At 48.6% G+C, this 23,867-nt stretch overlaps 1 protein-coding gene across 1 annotated transcript in view; it reads left to right on the forward strand.

Moving 5' to 3' along the window:
• The window catches only part of stxbp5l (syntaxin binding protein 5L), an 83,627-nt gene that overhangs the window by 55,498 nt on the left and 4,262 nt on the right, over window positions 1–23,867 (forward strand). The window contains exons 13-26 of the mRNA XM_062456206.1: window positions 368–408; window positions 841–1,058; window positions 1,464–1,630; window positions 1,823–1,948; window positions 2,614–2,765; window positions 4,492–4,560; window positions 6,018–6,083; window positions 10,429–10,533; window positions 13,338–13,391; window positions 15,978–16,157; window positions 20,135–20,233; window positions 21,752–21,991; window positions 22,205–22,568; window positions 23,068–23,233. Coding sequence (XP_062312190.1) covers window positions 368–408; window positions 841–1,058; window positions 1,464–1,630; window positions 1,823–1,948; window positions 2,614–2,765; window positions 4,492–4,560; window positions 6,018–6,083; window positions 10,429–10,533; window positions 13,338–13,391; window positions 15,978–16,157; window positions 20,135–20,233; window positions 21,752–21,991; window positions 22,205–22,568; window positions 23,068–23,233 — 2,047 coding nt within the window. The remainder of the gene's footprint in view (window positions 1–367; window positions 409–840; window positions 1,059–1,463; window positions 1,631–1,822; window positions 1,949–2,613; window positions 2,766–4,491; window positions 4,561–6,017; window positions 6,084–10,428; window positions 10,534–13,337; window positions 13,392–15,977; window positions 16,158–20,134; window positions 20,234–21,751; window positions 21,992–22,204; window positions 22,569–23,067; window positions 23,234–23,867) is intronic.

Genomic DNA, 23,867 nt, shown 5'->3' on the forward strand with positions numbered 1-23,867 from the left:
GAGTTGGGGGATGATGGTGGAGGGCCGACTATTTGACCAAAACATGTCGATCTGACTGCATTGTTCTGTAAGGGTCTGGGACAGGATATTGACTGTGTTTAAGGCGCTGTGGGGGACGGTAGGTAGTTCTGAAGAGGTCAGCCGCTGAGCTCTATTCAGCTGCGGAGGAAACACTCTTCAGCTCCCCAGAGTTTCTCTGATTGGAGAGAAGTCTGACTCTGATCGGAAATGCGCACCATGATCTTTTCTTTCTCTCTCTCTCTCTCTCTCTCTCTCTCTCTCTCTCTCTCTCCTCTCTCTCTCTCTCACTCCTCTCTCTCTCTCTCTCTCTCTCTCTCTCTCTCTCTCTCTCTCTCTCTCTGTACAGACATGCGGACGGGTCTATAAAGTTTTGGGACGCTTCTGCAAGTGAGTTCACCGTCTTTCCAGGGTCGCCTCTCTGGTTTAACCCCACAAAACTTAGTTCCTACTGAGCCAAATGTCAACCTTCACAACAAAGAGAGCAACGTAGAGGCTGTTTTGAGTCAAACTGTAAAGCAGCGGACAGGCGGCACACGGCTCATGACAGATTATTATAGTTATGACAAAGAAATGCCCAATCCCCCAACCCTACCCCCATCCTCACCCCCTACCCCCACCTCCACATTGATGAAACCAACCCCCCCCTCCCTCCCTCCCTCTCCTCCCTCCCTCCCTCCCTCCTCCCTCCCTCCCTCCCTCCCTCCCTCCCTCCCTCCCTCCCTCCCTCCCTCTCTCTCTCTCTCTCCTCTCTCTCTCTCTCTCTCTCTCTCTCTCTCTCTCTCTTCTCTCCATCTCTCTCCCTCCCTCCCTCACGTCCAGTCACGCTGCAGATGCTTTACAAGCTGAAGACATCCAAGGTGTTTGAGAAGCCGAAATGCGGGGAGGGGGGCAGAGCGGCCGAGCTGGTGGAGGAGGACCCAGTACGCCGTGAAGATGGTCAGCTGGTGCCAAAGAGCCGCCTGTTCTGCGTGGTGGGCATCTCAGCCCACGTCATCCTCTACCGCTTCAGCAAGTACGACGCCAACACGCAGATTGTGGTGAGTCTGTGTGTGTGTGTCTTTGTACATACGTGTGTTGGAGTGGGGTGTGTGTTTGGGGGGGACTCTAGGGGTCACTTCAGGGCAGCTTCTGAAGAAGGAAACTTTCTCTCCTTTTTTCGTTCCTTTGTCGTTTCGGAATTGTCTTTCTAGTCTGTAGAGTCATCCTTGGGAAGTCTGTTGTGTAGACTGGTATGTTTGCGACTGAGGAGAATTGTCACTGAGGAGACACTCAGTGACAATTGAGGAGATTATCTCACTGAGGTGAGATAATCAGCTGGGACATTTCCCTCCAGCTGGTGACCTTCCCCGTGCTTTTATCACCACGCATATCTCACATGTGTCAGTTGAGACCTCCCTGTAACAAACAGCCTCGTGTGTGTGTGTGTGTGTTGCGTCTCCCAGTCGTTAGAGGTGCGTCTGCAGTGTGACGGGGAGGATGTGATCTCTCCGTCTGAGACAGAGAACCACCCCTGCTTCTCGGACCCCAGCTCCCACTCGCCCCAGCACCAGCCTGTCAGCCCCGGGGCCCGCACCCCGGAGGGCTCCAGGGACAGCTCCCCCTTCCTCAAGTAAGACAGCCTCCCATCACAGAGCAGGGACTGAAATACACAGTAGACACGGGCGAACACTCGGCAACGCTTGATCTTCTTCTGCTGATTCCCTCACCTCACTCTCCCCTTACCTTGCCCCCAATCTCTCTCTCTCCTCTACCTCGCTTTCTCTCTACCTCTCTCTCTCTCCCCCCCCCATCCCCCCCTCAGGGTGAAGAGTCGCCCTGTGCGGATGCCCCCGGGATACCAGGCTGAGCTGGTGGTGCAGCTGCTGTGGGTGGATGGAGAGCCTCCCCAGCAGATCACCAGCCTGGACATCAACTCTGCCTACAGCCTGTGAGTCTGGCTCGTCCCCCTCTCCTGAGTCTGGCTCGTCCCCCTCTCCTGAGTCTGGCTCGTCCCCCTCTCCTGAGTCTGGCTCGTCCCCCTCTCCTGAGTCTGGCTCGTCCCCCTCTCCTGAGTCTGGCTCCGCCCCCCTCTCCATGTACAGCTGGACCTGTCTCTGTCTGGCTGTGTCTGTCCTTCTCTCTTCTCAACCTGTCTCGGTCTCTCTCTCTCTTCTCAATCTGTCTGTCTGCTGTCTCTCTCTCTCCCTCCCTCTCTCTCTGTCTCTCTCTCTCTCTTTTGTCTTCACTTTTGTGTTTTTCTCTGTTACCGTCTGACATGTTTTTATGCAAGTCATCCTTTTTGTTTCACAGTTATCGGTCTATCTCTCTCTCTCTGTTTTTTTTATCTCGCCTCTCCAACGTACTGTACAGCACACACACGATTTCCTGAAATTACTTTGATTGGCACTTCGAAAATCGGACCAAGGCTTTTTCAGGGTGTTTCTGAAGGTTACGCACTTGCAGGTGGAAATCCAACCCTATCAGATAGGTCATGAAAAATATAGTATGTTTATCCAGGAGTCTTCATGTATCCTGATGTGTGTGTCCTTGTGTGTACGCCCAATGGCTTTTGTTGTGGATGTCCTGTGTGTGTGCGTCTGTGTTGGACCCCAGTCTAGCGATTGGGAACTGTAATGGCCTAGCGGTGGTGGACTATCTCCAGAAGACCATCCTGCTCTGCATGTCCACAGTAGATCTGTATGGAGGTGCAGACCCTTACCAACGGCTCACACGCTCCCCGCGCAAGAACAGGCAGTCCACCTCAGGTAGGAGCTACACACGTTAATGATGTACACACACAAAAGAAATTCATGGACACACATGTAACTGCTCACACATAGGCATTCTGCATTTATTCTCTCTCCCTTTCTCTCTGTCTCTCTCTCTCTGTCTTTTGTCAAGGTCTAACTTCCTGTCCCTGAGCTCTGTCACTACCTTCACAACTCCTTGTCTTTCTTCTTCATGATTCAGACTACAGATTAGCTCTGCTGTCCTTGATCCTCCCTGTCCCCTCTTTCAGAGTCCCCCCTCTCAGTATCCATCCCTCCCTCCCACACACACACACACACACACACACACACACGTCAACAACAACATGCCAGGGATCACAGTGTGACCTAGGTTGCATGTGACAGGCTGCATTTCACGGTGGCATTATGTGCATGTTGTCATTTGATTTCTCTGTTCTCTTTCTGTCAGTCCTGCTTGAGTCCTGCTCTTAACGAGGGGCCCCAGTGGTGTCCCTCACAGACCCTCACCCGTCACCTACTAATCTGGACTGGTGCTGGTACAGAACTGTGACTACGTCAATCCTAGCCCCCCTTAAGCTCTGCTCACTCAATCCCTGTTTGGGTGTGGACGCTCACAGGCAAAGCCACCCAATCGTCAAGCATACACACACACACACACACACACACACTATTAACCTCCATCGCATAACTGTCCCTGAACTGAGGACAGGAACACAAGAATATGAACCAAAATCAACATATTTTTGTATTTACTCTGAAATAACCTTTCCTGTCATTTTGGTACACCAGATACTTTATTTGATGTCAGGGTTTAAAACCCCCGCTTCTATCGAAAATAGAGCGTTTTTAAATCTTGTGTAGCTAACTCCCACAAGCCTACCTGAAGAAGCCGTAGCGCTATTCAGTACTTTGTTATGGCAGGGTTCAGGTGGGAGGGCGAGTGCCTTTGAGGGCTTTGAATTCTCTCTTCATGCGCCGGTTGCGTAAGCCCCTTTACGGAACGGAGCGAGCTTCTAAAACGGCTCTTTTGTCGAGTCTCACTGGGTAGCTTCCGTCAAATCAGCCCTGAGAAGAACCCTAAACATGTGAATCTCTCCCCCCCCTGCTCCCCCCCTGCTCCGCCCTGGCCCCCCCCCCCCCCCCCGAGAGACTCACCTCCTCTGGTCTGAACACCGTCCTTTTAGATGTTGTTGCCGCCCTGCATATTAATGTTTCTGTCAGTTCCTCCATCTCACAGTTACTGATGATTTCTACACCCGTGGTTCGATTTTTAGGTACATTAACTTGTGTGCTGTATATGATAGATTATTTTTTATATATGAAGGAACCCAGCTTCAGCTGTAGGGCATGGGAGGTAATGACTGTTGTTAGGCCGACTTTGTCCATGTTCATTTAGACTTTTTTTTAAGGCTAAATTATTACGAGACAGGGATTTTGTATTCCAGTGGGATTCATTTTAGGGTCACTCTCAATTCCTATGCGACGATAATCTGCCCTTCTGCGATTATTTTAATAAATAAGTCAGTTTGGAACCTGGGTTTCTCTGTCTGTTTCTCCCTTTATACTAACTGGATTGCTGCTTGCTCTCACTTTTTTTCACTCTGGGCCTTTTGTGTTCTTTTCTCTCCCTCCTCCTCCCCTCCACCCTCTCCCCCTCCACCCTCTCCCCCTCCACCCTCTCCCCCTCCACCCTTTTGGTGACTGTGTGGCTGCTGCTGTGGGCATGGGGGCCTGCTGGCAGACTTTTGCATGCGCGGCCTGTCTAACCTTTATTCAGATTCAAAGAAAAGGATCCGTACGTCCTACCAGAGTAAGTCAGGCCTTCCTGAAGGCCGGGGGGGATCGGGGATCGGGGACGGGACGCGCTGGGACCAGGGGGACAGGGGGACAGGGGGAGGAGGACTTTGAGACTCACTAGAAAGATCACTGGAAATGACAGACAGAGGAATGACGCAGTGACATTTTCAGAGTCTCGTCCGAAAACACTCAGTTATTAGAAGACCAGTGGAACGTGAATTGTGTTCCAGTCATGTCCTAGCGCGTCGGTAAGTCCTTCTGCCCACGTGTCCCCCTGATTTCGTACCCTGTGTAGTCAGTGGAGTACATACTATGCTATTTGGGTGACACACATGAGTTTTCTATACAAGACACTAATTAACATAGCACAGAAAGTCCAGTGAATACATTTCCAATAGATTGTTAGGCACACTGTTCCATGGCAAAATAATATGTTCACTTTTCATAGCTGAGTACAAAGGTTTCATAATGTTCTTCTTAATTAGAGATGGGATCAGAGTATTCCATTTGTATTACTTACTGTTTCAATGATCCATAGAACAGTTCCCGTACGAGATATGGTTCCCGGATTAATTAATGCTACTGAAACTTCTTTGGCTTTTTGTTTCATTGTAGTCCATCAAAGTGTAAGATGTCTGTAATACAAGAGCTCCCTAGTGATACTGGTATACTCAGCATGAAAAGTGTATTTTGAAACAGAGGAATGTATCCCAAGTCAATATCGTTTACAGGTATGGTATTTTTTAAGTATTACTTCTACAACGTTTTTTTGTTTTTTTTTATTAGCAAAATGGTCATTTTAACGATAAAGTCCGAAAATCCTCACCTGTATTTACCTTATTTGCCCTTCTACCCTCCTCAATTGTGTTTGTCTGATTGAGGCCTGCACTGCTTAGATTTAGCCACAAGTACGACATCAACAGCGATGCGTAGTCCGGGAGCACTGAAGCTTGCTTCTGTAGACGAGGGAATGCTGTACATGGGCATTTAGTCTCACTGTACGCAATCAGAGATCAGAAATGAGCCCAGTGCTTCCAGGCAGAGCAGGTTTCATCATGTGTCGTGTTCATATCCACTGATGCTGATGGTGTGCTAAGATAATCCTAAACTCTCAGACTGGATTTCTAAACGCCTCAGTGTTATAATTGAAGGGAACATGAGGCACTGACGGATAATGGCGGCAGTCGATTTATCAAACACGTAGGATTAAATTGTTCCCACGTCATCAGTAGCGACTGCAAATATGTCAGCTAGACATTCATGAAAGTAGAAATAAAAAATTCAAAAAAGGAATCCTCTCTGTTGTTTCAGGGTCGAAAAACAATCACAGCCAGGCATCATATGTGTGCGTGACCTACTGTGTGACCACAGCTCTCATGACCGTATCCATGACCTTATCCATGACCGTATCCACGTGTAACGTGTCTCTCTCTGTCCCACCTCCCCTCTCTCCCTCGCTGTGGGCTGCAGGCCTTACGGAACTGTCCGACAACCAGGTGTCTCTGGACATGGAGAGAAGCAGGTCCCCCACATCAGGTAAGGCTGCACTCGCTCTCACACACACACACACATACACACACACACACATACACACCTGTGTGTGTCCCTTACTTGAACACACACGCATTCCAAACCCACTTGAACTCTTTGAAGTGTCACCTCTGTTTGACTGTGTTTGGATGCTTTTCTTCAACAGCACAGGGCCCTATGGGGGTATGGACACTGCACCTGTGAATGGAGTGCCTTGTAACCTGAACTGAATGTTGCTAGTGCAAATATGTCATTCGAAATGCAGGTGTCACACTCATCTTTTGTCACCTGCCAAGCATCGGATGCAAACATTCCTAATCTCGGATGAGAAATGAGACAATCGATGCCCCCTCTGTCTTCAACATCACTGTGGGGCTGTTTATCAATCAGGGCTGGAGTCAGTAAAAGTAACAGATACTGCGGATTATGAGAATTTTAGAGCCTTGATAATGAATCTTGGCAAAGTTTTAGCTGTTTTCCATTATCTGAGACACTAATTAACGGAGAGAGAGAGAGGGAGAGGGAGAGGGAGAGGGAGAGGGAGGGAGGGAGGGAGGGAGGGAGGAAGGGAGGGAGGGAGGGAGGGAGGGAGGGAGGGAGGGAGGGAGGGAGGGAGGGAGGGAGGGAGGAGAGAAGGAAATGAGAGAGCATGCATGAGAGCAAGAGAGAATTAAATAGAGGGGAGAGAGAGGGAGAGAGAGAGGGAGAGAGAGGGAGAGGGAGGGAGAAAGAGATGGGTAGCCTCCAGGGCTACCAGATGAATGTGTTTGAGCAAGTCGGCCAATGAGGGCAGAGCTCCAGGCCATGCGCCACACACTGATTTTGGATCAGAGAATTGGTTGTAACACCGCAAGTGTGTAGAGTGTGTGCGTGTCTGTGCGTGTCAGACATTCAGTCGGAAAAAACATGTTCCTCTCACTCCCTGTCTCTGTTCTCACTCTCCCATGCTCGGAGCTAACCAGCTGTGTCTCCGAGTTGAGGAATTGCCAGGGTTACGGCTGTGATATATTCCCTAATACTCCGCAGAAGTAGGGGGTGGGGAGGCCTCTAGGAACGGCAGAGCCAGCCTGGAGGCCATGAACTAAAAGTGTTGTGGTGCTGTTGGTGTAATGTCTAGATTTGCTTCTGTAATAAAGTTAAAGCCGTGGGTATGCCTTGTTCAAGCTTCCCAGAATGAAAGTCAGTATGTGAGATTAGGGTTAATTTGCCTATCTTTCAATATTTTAAAAAGACCGTTAAATTAAACATGCTGCTGATTTAATTGCAGGATTCGTTTAGAGATTTGCATAGATGACATAAATCTAGAAGAGTTCAGAATGTATACTGCTCGGAATGTGTTTGTTAATGTATATTGGCGGAAGGGAGTGAGTCTAAAGGGTGAGAGTAATGGGGACAGAGAGACAAAGGAGGGATAGAGAGAGTGTGATAAAGAGACAGAAGGAGAGAGAGAGGGGAGAGAAAGGAGAGAGAGAGAGACAGAGAAACAGACAGAGAGAGAGAGGTGTGGATGGAGAGAGACTGTAAAGAGCCTCAGCCGCAGTGATTTGTATCCAGGGGAGCTGCTTTGTCCCTGACACACACTGGGAGGAATATTCAAACCTAAAAGGTCAACAAGTCCAACCGTGGTGTGTGTGTGTGTGTGTGCGCGCGTGTGTGTGTGTGTGTCGTAGAATGCCAGATATTCTGTTCGACCTGCTGTGTTCTTTCAGCTCCATCTGTTCTGTACGGCTCTGCTTTAATGACAGAGGGAAGGCCGTCCCTGTGTCTCTAGACTGAGTGGACACTGCCGTATCTGGGCTAATGGACAGGGATCATTAGAGTCCCAACTCAGCGGAGGGAAAAGCGCTCTTGACATTCATGTTGCTCAACAACAAGACCAAAGTCTAATGAGGTTTAAAGCCATGTTGATCCGGGTAAATCGTAGCAGCTTTGGGATTCTTGATTGTGCTAAACGAGGTCTAAAACACTGCTGGTGTGCCTCAAAATCCAGACATCGCTGAGTGGACGTGTGTCGGGATGTGTAAGTGCTTGCGTGCGTGTGGTCTCGTCTCTCCAGGGACCTGCCTGATCCTTCAGTCTGTCCTGTTGTTTGATGTGTACTCCTGTGAAGCCGCACACAAGCGTCTGTACGGGGTTACTTTGCACAGACGAGATGCCCAGGGAGGAAGTGAAGGAACGTGGAATTTGCAAGCACTCAAGCAGACTCCTAACGGACCTTTTTTTGTTTCAGGGGGCAAGAAATGCACTTGATCTCTCCAAACTGTCAGCGGAATGAAAACGTTTGAAAGTTTTTGTTTTTTCCGCCTCGTTCCGATGGGGAAGTTTTTGGGGTAAAAGAGGGTGTGAGAGAGGAAGAGAGGCTAGGAGGGGCGGAGGATGAGTTTGCTACAGCGTGGCCGTTCTAATGAATGAGCTGTTTCTCCTTAGAGACAGAGATCGATGAGGGCGTGTGTGTTCTCACTGACGTCAGCGTCGGCAGACTACTTCTATCTTCCTGTTTGTTTTTGTTTCTTGTCCTCTTGTCTGGGAGACTGTGTACACGAGGACGGTGCCATTCCACGTGAATATTTCACGAGTCCATAAGATGTTTTTTTTATTTTCGGCCGGTTTTGGAGATGTACCGTATACTGTATATGCTTTTGGAAAACCAATTTGCCGTAAGTGTTTGCATTATGGATGAGGACGCTGGCTGCTGGTAGCAGAGCAGGGTTAGTGTGTTTATGCAGAGCCTTTCCCTGGGACCTCTTTGTTGTGTAGATGAGATCGAGAGGAACCATGATGGAGTCGCCCTGCTTTTGACCCTAGAAATCCCTCGGCTGTCTGTATAGGGTGTCGAGATGGTTCTCTGTCAAGATCTCAACACCATTTATCTGACCTTACCATTTGTCAACAAGCTTGTTGAAAGCCTCTTGGTGGTTTGAAGAGCAAAACTCGGGGATCACTGGTGTCCTCACCCTGACTGATTTACACGGGGGGGGGGGGGGGGGCATCAGATAGGATGGTGACTTGGAGATGTATTATTTGAGGTTGGAATGGGACACCAATCAGAAGTATTTAGAGGAAGGATGTATATAGTGCAGGATGAATATAAAAAGGTAGAGGCAAGAGGAGATGGACAGATGAAAGACTGTACCTCCACAGGATGCAAACTCCCAGCGAGTCTCTCGCTCTCGCTCACTCGCTCATCGTTCGTTATCCACCAACTTCTTCAAATCTAGTGTCCCTGCCCGTCCTCTGCCTGCTCCTGCAACGCCGTCCCTGCTGTGTCTGTCCAAGGACAACCCAGTCCTGGAGGAGTGTCTTCTCTCTCTTCATAACCTGCCTTAGCACAGCCTGCCACCGGCACCCTGACCCCACCCCCCCACCGCCCCCTCCCCCCCCACCGCCCCCACCGCCCGTAATTTTTGTCATTACGCCATATAATTGGTCCTGCTGGTCTTTGAAGTTGTTCTTCCTGCCTGGCCTCCTTCCCTCCAGACGTTGTTTGTGTTGTGGAGTGTCTTGTTTGGTCTGGCTCTGTGTTTTTTGTTGTTGTTTTTAACAGCAGAGCAGAGACAAACTTGGGTCCTGTTGACTCGGACAGGTGGTGAGGTGAGCTAACGAGCAACCGTGGCAGAGAGAAGGTTGTGACTGGATATATATATATATAGAGGGAGAGGGGGGGATAGGGGGAGAGGGAGAGAGGGGGAGAAGCCAGCCTTCAGGGAAGAGAGGTTGGTGGAGGTGTCAGAGTGTGGAGCTGATTTCACCTGCCTGGTCTCTCGCTGCGCTTTTCTGCTTTTAACGAGGAACCAGAATGAAACTCGATCCTGCTGACGTTCTTCGGCTTCCACGAGTCGTCTGGCCGCTGCTTTGTCATCAGCGAGGAGGTAGAATGAAGCATGATGAGCTTGTGAAGGGCTGCTGTAGCAGGGAAATAGAGCGAGATGTTTCCTGCTCGGAAAGCTCAGAGAAACATTCTCATCTGGGAGACTTTCAGAAACATTATAGAGTTTTTTCAGCGAGAACTAAAGTACAGTATGTGTGATGTGAATCATGGCGATTAGTCTTTCAGACAACTTTCTGTCCTACCAATTATGATACTATTTTAAACAATGCTTTTTGTTGGTGTGTAGTTGTAGTTGTCTATAAGTAGTTTTAGTTTTGATGTCCTTCCAACTGCTGTTGTCATCGTCGTAGCAGTGAACGGTACAGTAGTAGTTGTAGTTGCATGGTTGTACGACATCCACCTCAGAATCAACTGTAACCCTGACAACTGTAACCGTGACTTCTCCTGTTCAATTCTGTTCGTCGTGTGTTTCTCCCTCCTGACAAACCTGTTGTTTTTGTTCTGTCGGATTTCCTGTTCCAGTTCCTTACCCATCCTCCCTTCACAATGACCCCCGTGTCCTGCCCGAAGCTGTGGCCAATCTGAGGGCCAGTCACTGCAGCCCAGTGTTTTACTTGCTGGACAATGGTAAGAAGAGGGAGCCGTGCCGGGCCCCCTGGTGCCTTGATCAGAGACCCCCTGGGGGAGTGGGGTTGTGGGGGGAGGACGTACGGGGGAGGGAGGGCTGGATGCAGGGTGGGAAGGGGGGGTGGGAGGTCGATTCGTTGCATGCTAGCACTCGTAGGGGGTTTTCCCCAAGGCTGTTTGTCCCGAGCTTTGACATCGTGACCCACCTACCATGTGTGTATAGACGATCACAGTCTCAGCCCCGGCTGTAGGGGGTGATGTGTGTGTGTGTCTTTAGTGTGGTGGTCTGTGGTCTTGCATCGTCCATCGGCAGCTGTGAGGGCGGGTGAGGGGAGAGGGACCGCCCCCCTCCCCCTGGTCCTTCGGCTCCACTCTGGTCGACATCCTCATGCAGCTCATCCATGCGCCATCTCCTCTACGTGTCTTCATTGCCCTCCATTGCAGGCCTCACCTGTTGGTCCTCAAAGGCCTCACCTGTTGGTCCTCACAGGCCTCACCTGTTGGTCCTCACAGGCTTCACCTGTTGGTCCTCACAGGCCTCACCTGTTGGTCCTCACAGGCCTCACCTGTCGGTCCTCACAGGCCTCACCTGTTGGTCCTCACAGGCCTCACCTGTTGGTCCTCACAGGCCTCACCTGTTCGTCCTCAAAGGCCTCACCTGTTGGTCCTCACAGGCCTCACCTGTCGGTCCTCAAAGGCCTCACCTGTTCGTCCTCACAGGACACCCTTTGTCTGATCTTCATTTACAAAAACCCATCTCCACTGTGACTCCGTCTAACATGCCAGTGTTTGTCAGATGTGAGTGTCTCTAACTGCACGGACTAACTGATGTCGCACTGTGCTGCAGAAATACAGCTTCAGATATGTAGTACTGATCAAAATAGGCCACTTTCCTCATATCGAATGCATTGTGAAGATTCGTCTCATGATTGTGTACACTGTACACTAAACCTCTGTTGAGAAGGTTAAAAAAGAATATATTAAAATGTAAAATTTGTTTCCCATTGACCGTAACCTGACATTTAGAGGTACATCAACAGGCTTAACGATACTATTTTCTATTAATATTCATATTACTGATAGTACTGAGTTACAAATGGCATTTCCCCATTGCTACAGGTTAATGAAAAACACAATTAGCTCCCTCAAATGCAAATCCTGTTATTAGTTCAAAAGGCATTGTTGTTGAAAAAACTCCAAACTATTCAAACATGTTTCATCCAGCATAGGTATCCCCACGTGGATTTTGTAAAATGGCACAGGCTCACAAAGAAAATGATTTAGAAAGTGCACCAGACAACATTTAATAACAACACTACTGGAACACTATAATCTTTTAGTTTTGTCCCTCCATTGTTACACAATTTTCATTGCATGTTGGCTCCAGCATCAGGACATTGTTGATTATAACACACACACACACACACACACTCGGGCTAGTAATCTGAAGGTTACCGGTTCGATTCCCAGCTGTGCCAAATGACGTTGTGTCCTTGGGCAAGGCACTTCACCCTACTTGCCACAGGGGGAATGTCCCTGTACTTACTGTAAGTCACTCTGGATAAAAGTGTCTGCTAAATGAGTAAATGTAATCTAATTAACAATCCTAATCTGATAGGCTTTACCTGAGGAACTGGAAGGCACACTTTATTGATCTTGGAATGCTATTTCGGCACTGCCGCTACTATAACACGCTTAACGGGAGAACATTTCATTCAAATCAAAATCCAGTTCGATTTCTGTGTTACCAGCAAAGTAAATCACCCCCAAACGACTCCCACTGCAATTATACTTTTATACGACCGTGTCTGACAACAGTGAGCAAATACGTCATGACTGAATTACATCTTAAACTTTTATCCTCTGAGGTGTTATCACCAAAACAGACAATTCGGGCAATTTTGAGGTCTAAAATGCCTGTGATTTCATAATGAACATGTAGCATGTTGAATCCGCTCTCCAGTAACCACTGTAACTAAGAGAAGAGCTTTTTACACACCGTCACCAGGAACACGTGTCACAGAGGCTTTATGATGCATCATGGTTCTAATGGTTCTAATGGTTCATCGTCCATACACCCGGACCATCCTTTAGTCCCCGACACGGCCAGTGTCTTCATGGTGTGTCATTTGAATCTGTGGGGGGGATGAGGGGGCTACTAGGGGGGGGAGAACTGCCCATCAATCTCAACATGTACCTTTGCAGTTCTGTAGCTACTGCAAAATGCTTGCAAAATGTTGAACTTTTTCTTTATTTACTCCGTGTGTGATTGTGGTCTTTGTATCGCTCATGGTGTTAGTTTTTGTTTCCTACGTTTGAACCCCAGGCTTCAGTGAATCCCCTATAACCAGCTGTCAATTCAGTCGAAACAAACGAACACAATCCACAGCCAAAAGACTTAGAGTAGTCGCTTATGACCTCAAAAGATGGTCGAAAGACAAGTTTGAGAGCTTGTGCAACAGACCCAGGACTACATAGGCCTGCATAGACCTTTTCCAAATATATACGTAATTGGTTCCCTGATCCCAGTGAAATAGCAGGAGCGCTGGCCTGGGAACATCATAGAGCATGTTCAGTACGGTATTTTGGAAATGGAAAAAATTGCATCTGCCTGCCATGTGCAACTGCACACCTTCTGCACGTTCTTGGTTATGTTGATTTCAATTTTCTTCGTTTCGGTTTTGTTGGTTTGTTTTTCGGTTCTGCATCTTTTGAGTTTTAAATTTAGATTTCTTTTTTTTCTTTTATTTTTTTTGCTTTGAGAAGATTAACTGCTCCTTTCTTTCCTATTTCTTTTGTTTCAGTTAAGGGATCCGGCAGAAAGTTAAGCCTGCCAACAGATCTTAAGACTGATCTTGGTACGGTAGGCGGAAGCCAGCAGTATTCACTTCTGTTCAATTGATTCATTTACTTTCCACTTTTGTCCTGTTATCTTCAGACACTACTTCTAAATCTCTTTAATATCCTGTCCTCAATCAAAATAGTTTTCTTCACTCAATCAAAGTATTTTCCTATCATTCACTTCCTGCTCTTGACCAGATCATAAGACTGTTGGTCTGTCGTGTTTGTCCTTCTTGATCTTTCTATACGTATTTCGTTTTAATCTTTCGCATTTGTTTATCGTACATTTTGCAAGTGTTTCCAAAGGTGAATTGTACTGTAGCTCATGTCCATATCTGGTGGAGGTTTCTCTCTAAACTTGCTCTATCGCGATTGGATCATCTTCTGTCACAGCCTTACTCCATTGTGATTGGACCATGCTCTATCTCCAGACAGCCTTGCTGTATTGTAACTGGACCATTCTATACCTCCTAACAGCCTCGCTTCATTGTAATTGGACCATCTCTTTTCCTCAATCGATCTTACTCCATTCTGACTGGACCATTGACTGAACACTTCCCAGAACATCTCTATAACTTCTACACGCCACTAAATCACAGGTGTCCTAACTGCCATGCTTCAGCTGTGTCACACATACACCACTCCTAACAACCTAACAAATGTAACTTTTGTGACTCAATAACCACTTTCCTTAACAGGTATATAACATGTGATCAGTGGGGCTGAGGCATTATTGAAATATAAGTGGACGAGACAACCATCAGAAGAGTAGGATCAAATACATGTAGGATAAAAACAAACTGTCAGGGATGTTCCTGTATGGGGCATTCATAGTGTACTGATGACTAAAAAGCGTTGGTAATTTAAGTCTACCCCCCCCCCCCCCCCCCCCATATATAATTTCTCAATCATTAAGTTACATCAAGACACAGGAGAACCATAGGACGTACTACCAGGAGAAAATGCATATCCTTTGCTTGGTCACAGGCCCACTTAAAATAATATTAAAAGTAATGTAATTAAGCTGAATATGATACTAGCAGCTGTTAGTCATTAAAATAGAACGCAGTACATCTGCTTGTCTGTACAGAGTGGGACTGTTCTTTGCTGATTATACTAGAGAGAGAGAGAGAGAGAGAGAGAGAGACGGAGAGAGAGACGGAGAGAGAGACGGAGAGAGAGACAGAGAGAGAGACGGAGGGAGAGAGACGGAGAGAGACGGAGAGAGAGACATAGAGAGAGACACGGAGAGAGAGAGAGAGAGACATAGAGAGAGAGTGATGCGTGTTTGTCTGTGTGATCAGGTGTGTGTCTGTGAGGGGGGGGGGGGGGGGGGGTACAGGGTAATTTTCCTGCGGTGGAACAGCTTCCTGCAGGCTGAAACAGGGCAAGCTACCGACTCCCTACATTTCTGAAACCGATTCACAATAGCAGGGCTTGGTGTCTGGCAGCCCGCCACAGCCCTCCTCGCACCCTGAGCCCCTGAGCCCTGAGCCTGCCCTCGGACAGCCTGCTGGGAACCTGCCCCAGAGACGCATGCGGACTGGGCGGCACCCAGAGCTTTTCATCCTCACTTTGAAGAGGAGTCACATCTGCATCGATTGGCTTAACACGGGATTTGGGGATACGGAATCGTTTCGAATGGCAGTAGCCACTGATAAAGAGAACCTCGTTGATGTACGGTTTGGTAAATGTAAAAATTCCCAGACAAACTACAGTTTCCGTCAAGGGGAGACGGGTGAAGGTTCGGCTGCGTTGTCGTGGGAACAGTGGTTCAAGGAAAGGCTGAGGTTTTGTTTACTTGACTGCCACGAACAGTGTTCCTGCGCCCTTGTCATGGGCTGCTAATGAGCTTTACGGCTCTCCTGACAGTGTTGAGGGTCTTTGTCTGGCTGTCTGAGCAGACAGGAGCACCAAGAACAGGAGCCATTTTGTTTTTCTCTGCATCATTTGCATATAGCACTTGGCACAGTAAAACATTTTACTTAAGGATATAAAGACAGAGATATGGAAAGATAGACCCCTTCGCGCGCACACACACACTCACACACAGACATGCACATTTACACAAATACCACATCTCATTTCCTTTTATGTTTTTACAACTTGCCATAAAAACATTCTGCTCATAACAACGGGTAAAAAATGGTGAGCTAGCAACCTGGGCAGTTCTCTAAAGTGGAAGAAATAGAGACAGGGAAAGACCTGGTACCATCTTAGAGGGAAAGACACAAAGTGGGGATGAAAACCTCCTTTTTCTAATGCCTGATCCTACCCACTGAGTCAGCTACCATCATCTGTTCATTTCTTCTTTCGTTGGTTTTGGCATGGATGGAATGAGGTTGCTCCAACTGTTTGCTTCTCTATTCTCTCCAACTTTCCGATCTCTCCCGCTCCCTCACTCACACACTCTCCAGCTCACACCATCTCTCTAACCCTCATTCACACACTCCCCTCTTTCTCTCAACCTCGTTTTTTAAAATTTCACCAACCTTGTCCCAATACAGTTTTGTTTCGTTAACCATTCTCCTCTTTTTTTCGTTTCTTTTGTAATTTTTTATTCTTTCCTTAAGTTCTCTGCTAATGCTTTGCCATTGTTGCAGATCATGTCAATGGACATTGCACTAGCCCCACGTCCCAGCCCTGCTCAGCCGGGAAGCCGCGCGCCCCGGCCTGTCCTGAGGGCTCTCGGCTGGCCCGGAGAGGGCCAGGAAGACCGCCCTTCCGAAAGGCCCAGTCCGCCGCTTGCATGGAGATCTCTTTGCCTGTTTCCCACACGGAAGGTGTGTGCTTGTCTACATCCCTCCCCTATCCTCCTCCTCCTCTCCTCCTCCTCTCCTCCTCTTCTTCTACCCCTTCTTACCGGCCCCGATGCATGCAGACCTGGGGCAGTAGAGTGATTGTTCCAGTGTGGGTTTGAAATGATTCCATCGTGCCTTTTTATCTCTTGATTGTCTCTGATGCGGTCAAACTGCCTAATTTCTTTTTTGTCTTTTGGTTTTTGTACTGGTAGTGTTGGGATATTGTTGTGTTGTCTGTTTCTTACCAAGTGTTAACCTACTCAGCTCATGAAGGGTGTTTGAGGGCAGAGACATCGCTGATGAAGAAAAACAGCAACACGTGCTGTTGCTTTACATTTATCTCTAAGGATATTTAAGTTTGAGTAATTATTACTTTCATATCCAGATCAAAGTTGATTGGAAGAGAACACGTTTCATTCCCTATACAGGTCAGCTCTCATATAATCCATCTGACCTCGTTTGTCAGTCACACCCTCACCTCTTTCCCCAACATCACGATGTCTGTCAGTCCTGTCACAACACACACATTTCCTCCGTCCTCTGTACAACCCATTCACCACGTGTCTGTGGGTGTTTGTGTGGCATACTGTAAGTCTGTGTCTATGTGTGATACACAATGTTCAGCACCATAGGAGTTTTAAACAGTATGTATGTGAATATATATTGTATGGACAGTATGTAAATGTATATTTAATCTGTGCCTATTGTTATCTCCTCTGTTTCATTAGAATGCCTTACACTACTAGCATGAGTATTTACCATACTGCCTACAGAGAGATATGTGCATTGGTTTCTCGCTACAGGTCTTTTAAATGTTGAATTTCAAAGCATAGAATGTCTATGAGATCTGTCTTCCTAGAATATGTCAAGCGAAGAGTCACTCCTTTCAGCTTGTTTTGTTTTAACGTTTGCCTCCCTTCAAACGCCGAGGGGAAAATGGCCGCTGTCAGGATGTTCCTCAACATCCCATTATCTGGAATAACACACTCGTTACTGCGACGGACGGACAAAGCAGTCCACTCCTTGTTTTCCCTTCATCCCGCCAATTACCTGGACGAAATGTGTGTCCCACGATCAGACAAAGCCTGTCATCATTTCTCCTCGTCGCACAGTTTACCCGTCTTTCCTTTCCCTCTGTAATAGCTTACCTCTCAGGGCCAAACCATTTACTCTAAATGGACAATAATGACGGTAAAACGCTTCGAGAGAGCAACACTGGAGCAAGCCGTGCTCTTAATCCTGGAAATGTTAGATTCGCAAATGTAATTTTCTGGGGTGTTTGTCCAGACTGGGCAATCGAGGAAGCGGCTTAACTAAATGAATGTTTCACGTGCGCACGACGCCACAATAACAGACCCTTAACACGGAGAGAAGCGCCGTTTTACAGCTTTGTTGAAGGACACAGCCGTCTTTAAGCTTGTGGGACAGCCTCAGCCTACAGAGCCATGCTTCAGAACACGCCTGATAGAGATCCAGATGTAGTCTTCCCAATTACCTCCAAGTACATACTAGCTGATACGCATAATTACAGTTGTATAGCAACTGCTGTTATTATACAAGCGCAACAGCATAATGTTTAGAAGTGCTTTACATGTTAAATAGCTCGCTCAGAACGACCAGACTGGGAGTTGCTGCAAGTCTCTGCAAAGACTTTTTGAGAAGCCCTTCGGAAACAAAACTAGGCCTAGATGGTCTGGTGATCGTGACTCGACAGGATTACCAGGCAGCACTGGTGCAGTCAGGACGAGCTTACAACTCCACAGGTGACAGAGGACAAGTGACGGTTTCCAAAATGTCACGGTCGGCCACCTGGCGCTTCATGTGAGGGGCTGTCGCACTGCAAGGGCGTCAGACGGATAGCCAGGCAGGTTGGGAACGTTGGCAGGCAAGCCTCTGTTCCAGTAAGCCTGCTTAATAGCTGCACGCCGTGGATAATCTCAGTCCAATCGCATCTCTCGTTGGCAAGTGGAGTACGATGGCGAAGCGAATCACTGAAGGGCAAAACAAGGACGACGCTAGGAAGTTTTACCTGAACACACACACATATGATACACGGTTAAACATGCATAGGGGCATTCTGGACAAGCGCTATCATTGTGAACATACAGTGTAACAAACAACATTAGGGGGAAGACATTAATAGGAGGTAGTTATGCTGTGTTCCCCATCAACATGCTCTGGATGTTTCATTCTGGATGTTGGCCACAGTCAAGGCCAAATTTACATTTAGTCATTTAGCAGACGCTCTTATCCAGAGTGACTTACAGTAAGTACAGGGACATTCCCCCAGAGGCAAGTAGGGTGAAGTGCCTTGCCCAAGGACACAACATCATTTGGCACAGCCGGGAATCGAACTGGCCACTTTCTGATTACTAGCCCGATTCCCTAACCGTTCAGCCACCTGACTCCCTTTTGAAATTGAGAATGACTTGGCTATGTGCCATTTCTCCTGATCTAGAATGCTAAGAAGGCCCTTTGGAGAGAGCAAGAGCTGTGCGGCCTTTTGTAGGAAGAGCAGAAAAGGAACGTTACACATCCCAGGCCTTCAAAAACATCTCAGATTCCATCGTTTAGAGATCTTTATACCGTATGTTAGGATATGTTAGAAGAAGGGTGGCATGACTGCAAAAGTCAACGGCTGGTCTCCGCTGTTTCCAAACCGTCAAGAAAACACAGCGTCCTCCTGTTCGTTTTTCTCTGCAGACCTCCGTTTATAATGCGCTTCCCATGTCACACAGGCCCACCCTTCACCCCTCTGGTTGGCTGCCAGAGCCGGGTTACCACGGCGATGCACCAGCAGGGTCACTGGAACAATTAAAGGTCAACAAGCGGTGCGAGGCATGGAGACACGCTAACGAGGCCCACACGCCGGGCTCGACGGTGGAGGAGAGAAAGGCCAGAGGACTCGCACGACGTAAACAACATCGCCACGCCTGCTAGGAAGTCCTGCACGCTGTTATGAAACATTACATCCCCACAACACAAGTGGAGGATGATTAAGACTCAGCCTGATCAGCCAGTACGGGTCATATCCATTCACCGGTTGGATACATGTTGGAGTTTGCGGATTCAAAGATTTGTGACTGCAGCACTAGTGTACTGGGTAAAAGACATACAGTATCATATGTGGAAATTACAGCTAGATATTTGTTGAAATTTGATTGAAATTAAGTGCTGGCTACAATCAGCCTATACCTACCACTTATTTTCACCTTGACAGATATCCGTGAGCCAGGAACACACATTTCCAAAGGCGTCTGTCCTTGTCTATCCACTGTGTGTGTGTGTGTGTGTGTGCTTGTCTGTCACTAAAACATAGCCTTCTCTCCCATTCCCTCCCTTCTCTGTCCCTACGCCCCTGCTCAGTCCTCTAGGGGAGCACGTGTCCTGTCAGAGTGCCAGTGTGCGTGACTTTCATTAGCCGTTCCCCGCAGGCTCCGTCGTGCTCAAACACACCCCAGCGACACACGGGCAAAAATGAGCTGCCACTCTCGCCAGTTTCGCAGACCTGACGACAAAAGCCATTAAGTGTTCCTCTCGGCGCTGAATACTCCCACAGCCTTTGCAACAGCCCAGGGATACATTACAGCTTATCAACGTATCGATCGAGCTCGGGACACGTGTGGAACTTGTCTCGTACGATCCAAGCTACGCAGAGTGTCCAGCTGCCTGGGCCTATACCAGAGTGGGGTGGTTGGTGGTGGATGTGGGGGGGAGCCAACAATCATGTGTTGAGTTTCAGTTGGAGAATAAGTTGTCTATCTCTGTCTTTCTCTCTTACTTTCTCTCTTCGTTCTAATGATGCTTCCTCCTGGCTCAGTTGTCTCTTTTCTTTCCCTCTCTGTCGATCTGTCTTTCTCTGGCCCTGGCCTCTGTCTGTCTTGTCTTGTCTGTGGACCGCCTGCCTGCCTGCCTGGCTGGTTGGCTGGTTGTGGTGGTATGGGGCTGGGGTTGACTAGGTTATGCATCCAGGAGGGCAATGCTTCAGCAGTTACACGGAGTCAGTATGTACTCCCACGACGAGCACCACACCCCGTCCTACTGTTGGAGCGAGAGAGGTAAGGGGGCGCACACCGCAGACAAATGGCGTCCCACTGTCCAGCTCCGTGCGTCCTGTGGTCCCTGTCTCTGTCCTGTCCAAAGATGTTCAGAGACACTCGCTTGCTGTCCCGGAGGCCACAGGCTAATCACTGTCTCGCTCTCTGTGGCTGTCTGCCCAGACGTGTGTGTGTCTCAGGTAGCTGTATTTGTGTGTGTGTGTGTGTGTGTGTGTAGTTTTCTCGATAGAATGTTTGCATGCTCACAACAGATACCTGTTATGTGCTATATGTTCAGTTGATCTTGTTTCCCCACTCATGATAAGGTGAAACTATATCAAACTAAGGGGTTGGTGTGTTATCTGTGAATTATTTATAGAATTGTTCTCCATGTCTACTTCACATACAATTAACAGTAAACCATGGACCATGTACCAATACGGGACTGTTGTTAAATTGTGAAAGCTGCTGTTTCTCAAAGCCTTTGCAGGCAACCCATAGCCCGGATCTAAATAATTGAGATGTACATGAATCATTCTCGGGAAATACAGAAATGCTTTTTTTGATGGAGGCTAAATCTATAAATATATAATGGAGAATCTTGAACGACTAGCAATCGAAGGGGTCAGCAAAAATGTGTAGTTGGTGTGACTGCGTGTGTGTGTGTTTACAAGTGTTACAAGTGTGTGTCAGAGAGTGCAAGAAAGAGTGTGTGTTCGGAGGCGAGCAGGGAGTGTTAAAGCCTCAAACAGGAAGTTGGACAAATTACAACCAACAAAATGTTTCCCCTACATGTCGTGCGTGCTCTCTGCCGTTGGCCCACAAATGGATGAGTCATTCCTGTGTTTTGTCTCGATGGATTCAACTGTAACCGAGCTACAGCTGTGACTTCATTTTCGAGAGTGTGAAAATGGTGTGATTCGTCTCTGGCTCCCCTTCTGTCTGTCACAGTGTCATGATCGCTCTGCTTCTCTGTCCAGCTCCTTTTGGCTCCTGTTCTCCTGTTTCTATGTACAGGCCATGTCATACTGTGTCATCTCTCTCTGTCTTTTTTCCCCCACGGTCTTACTTACTTTCCTTGTCTCTTCTTCCCTCCCTCTGTTCGTTTGTTCTCTTTTCGCTCTGCTCATCCTCTTTGCCGTCTCTCTGTCTATCTCCTCTCCTCTCCTCACACATCTCTTCTCATTCCCCATTTTCTCGATCTACCTCATCTCCAAACCCTCCTTGTTTCTTTCTACCTCTCTCTACCTTTCTGTCCCTCTATGTCTCTCTACCTCTCTCTACATCTCTCTCTCTGTCCATCCGTTTACTTACTTTCTTTTGTTCTTCTTTGTCTTTATTCCGAGTCTCCCTCTCCACCCCTCTCTCTCCACCCCCCTCTCTTCCTCTCTCATGTGCTCGCTCGCCCACCACTCTCTCTTCCTCTCCCGTGTCCTCGCCCGCCCCTCTCTCTTCCTCTCCCGTGTCCTCGCCCACCCCTCTCTCTTCCTCTCCTCTTCCTCTCCCGTCTCCTCGCCCACCCCCCCCCCCCTCTCTCAGAAAGCCGCGAGAACTCCTTCAGTCGCTCGCGCAGCTCCAGCGTGTCAAGCATCGACCGCGACACCAAGGAGGCCGTCAGCACGCTGCAGTTTGGAGAGTCGTACGGGCGCAAGGGCGACGCCTTGCCCACGCCGTGCCTGTGGGTGGGCACCAGCCTGGGGGTGGTGCTGCTCATCCCCATGTCCATACCCACCGAGGAGGAGGAGAGGCTGGAGGAGCCCGTCACCATCGGCCCTAGCGGTGAGGCCCGCCCCACCCTGAGGGAGAGGAGGGGACCAGGGATGGGGGGTTGTAGTGGGGGTCATCTCTGGGTCATTCACAAATCTTTCTTTAGATCTCTTTTCTAACACTGGTTTGGTATTTGCTTAGGAATTTGGGGATGTAACATTGTAACATTACATTTAGTCATCCAAAAAGAGATATGTCCTTACTCTCCTTGTCTCCATCAAATAGGCTCAGTCCTCATGCTGAAGGGCTCCATCCTGCGCTTTGCCTTCCTGGACTGTGGGGGCGCTCTGATCCAGAGTCCCTACGAGGTGTGGCGGGACCCCAACATTCCCGAGGACCCAGAGCGGCCCCGGAGACGCAGGCTGGTCAACTTCTCGCCCTCGTCCTCCCAGGACGCGTGTGCGGACGGACACCTGACCGTGGTGTGCTCCGAGAAGCAGGCCAAGGTGTTCCTCATGCCCTCCCAGGCCTGCCTGTTCGTGCACAACATCACAGAGTCCTCCTTTGTACTGCGGGCCGACGTGGTGACGGTGTGTAACAGCGTCGGCCTGGCTTGCTTCTGCGCCAACGGTCACGTCATGATCCTCAGGTACTGAAACACCTCAGAGCAAACTGGGCCACCTGCGTTAGATCCTAGGGGCAACTTGAGGTGTACTTGATTCGGCTTTGCCTTGTGCGATAGAGCAGTCCCAAACGTGCACGCTCCGGGGTGAATCAAATGCTGCAACGTGGTGGATTTATACACTGTGAAGGGGTTTGAAGGAAGGTCGATCTGAGGTCTGTTTCACACAACGTTAGCTGTGCGGATGATGCCTTGCATGGTCGGTTCTGACAGTCTAATCCACGGTTAATCCCTCTCGCTGGCCCACCTTGCAGTCTCCTGATGTCCAGCTGTCAGCTCCGGGCAAATAACTCAAACTAGTGCAACAATATGCCTCGAATTGTATTTTAGTTGAATTAGTTGCTGTCGTTGTTGTGACTGCGACTCTGTGTTCACCTACTGCTTTTTAAATAATCTCTCAGTGTTGGGGATGAAGCTTTGCTCCTCTTTGTGAACGGCAGTGTTGTTTTCCTGTCTCCGGCTGCAGCTTGCCCAGTCTCAGACCTCTGATGGACGTGAACTACCTGCCCCTGACAGACATGCGCATCGCTCGCACCTTCTACTTCACCAACAGCGGCCAGGCCCTTTACCTCAGCTCCCCTACTGAGCTGCAGCGCATCACCTACAGCCAGGAGATGTGTGACAACCTGCAGGTCAGCTGTGTGTGACTGTGTGTGTGTGTGTGTGTGTGTGTGTGCGTGTGTGTGTGTGTGTGTGTGTGTGTTTGTGACAGGGGTGGAGGGGGAAGTGTGCACAGTGTGTGTGCGGGCACGTCTGTCTTCTTGAGCGTCTGTGATATAGTGAACCCACATCTGGTACGTTTGAGTGAAAGAGCATGTGTGCACATGTGTGCATCTGTCTGTGATGTCTGTGTGTGTGTCTGTGATGTTTGTGTGTGTGTTGCTGTGGTCGGTAATCTCATCACTCTGTAGCCATGAAAGCACGTAGCATCCTGCTTCTTCGGCTCTCTGAGATCGCTCCGAGCCGTCGGGGAGTAAATATACCGGTGTCGTAATTGATACCTTTGGTAAAGCCCAGTTGTGACAGTGGCCATTGAAGTGAAATGTCACGCTTGTCATGTGTGGTTTGAGCTTCACAGCGCTGACTCCATGGGGTTGGTGTTTGTGTGTGCGTGTGTGTGTGTGTGTGTGTGCGTATTGCGCGCACGAGTGTGATGTGCCATCACAGAATTCATTCCCTAATAAGAACAGGCATTGGCAGAGCTGGTAGCCTGACACTAAACAGGAAATGGGATGTTACAATACTGCCACCTGCTGGTTAAGAAAC

This window comes from Osmerus eperlanus, chromosome 3 (genome assembly GCF_963692335.1).
Source record: "Osmerus eperlanus chromosome 3, fOsmEpe2.1, whole genome shotgun sequence".
In the NCBI taxonomy this organism is placed as follows: Eukaryota; Metazoa; Chordata; class Actinopteri; order Osmeriformes; family Osmeridae; genus Osmerus; species Osmerus eperlanus.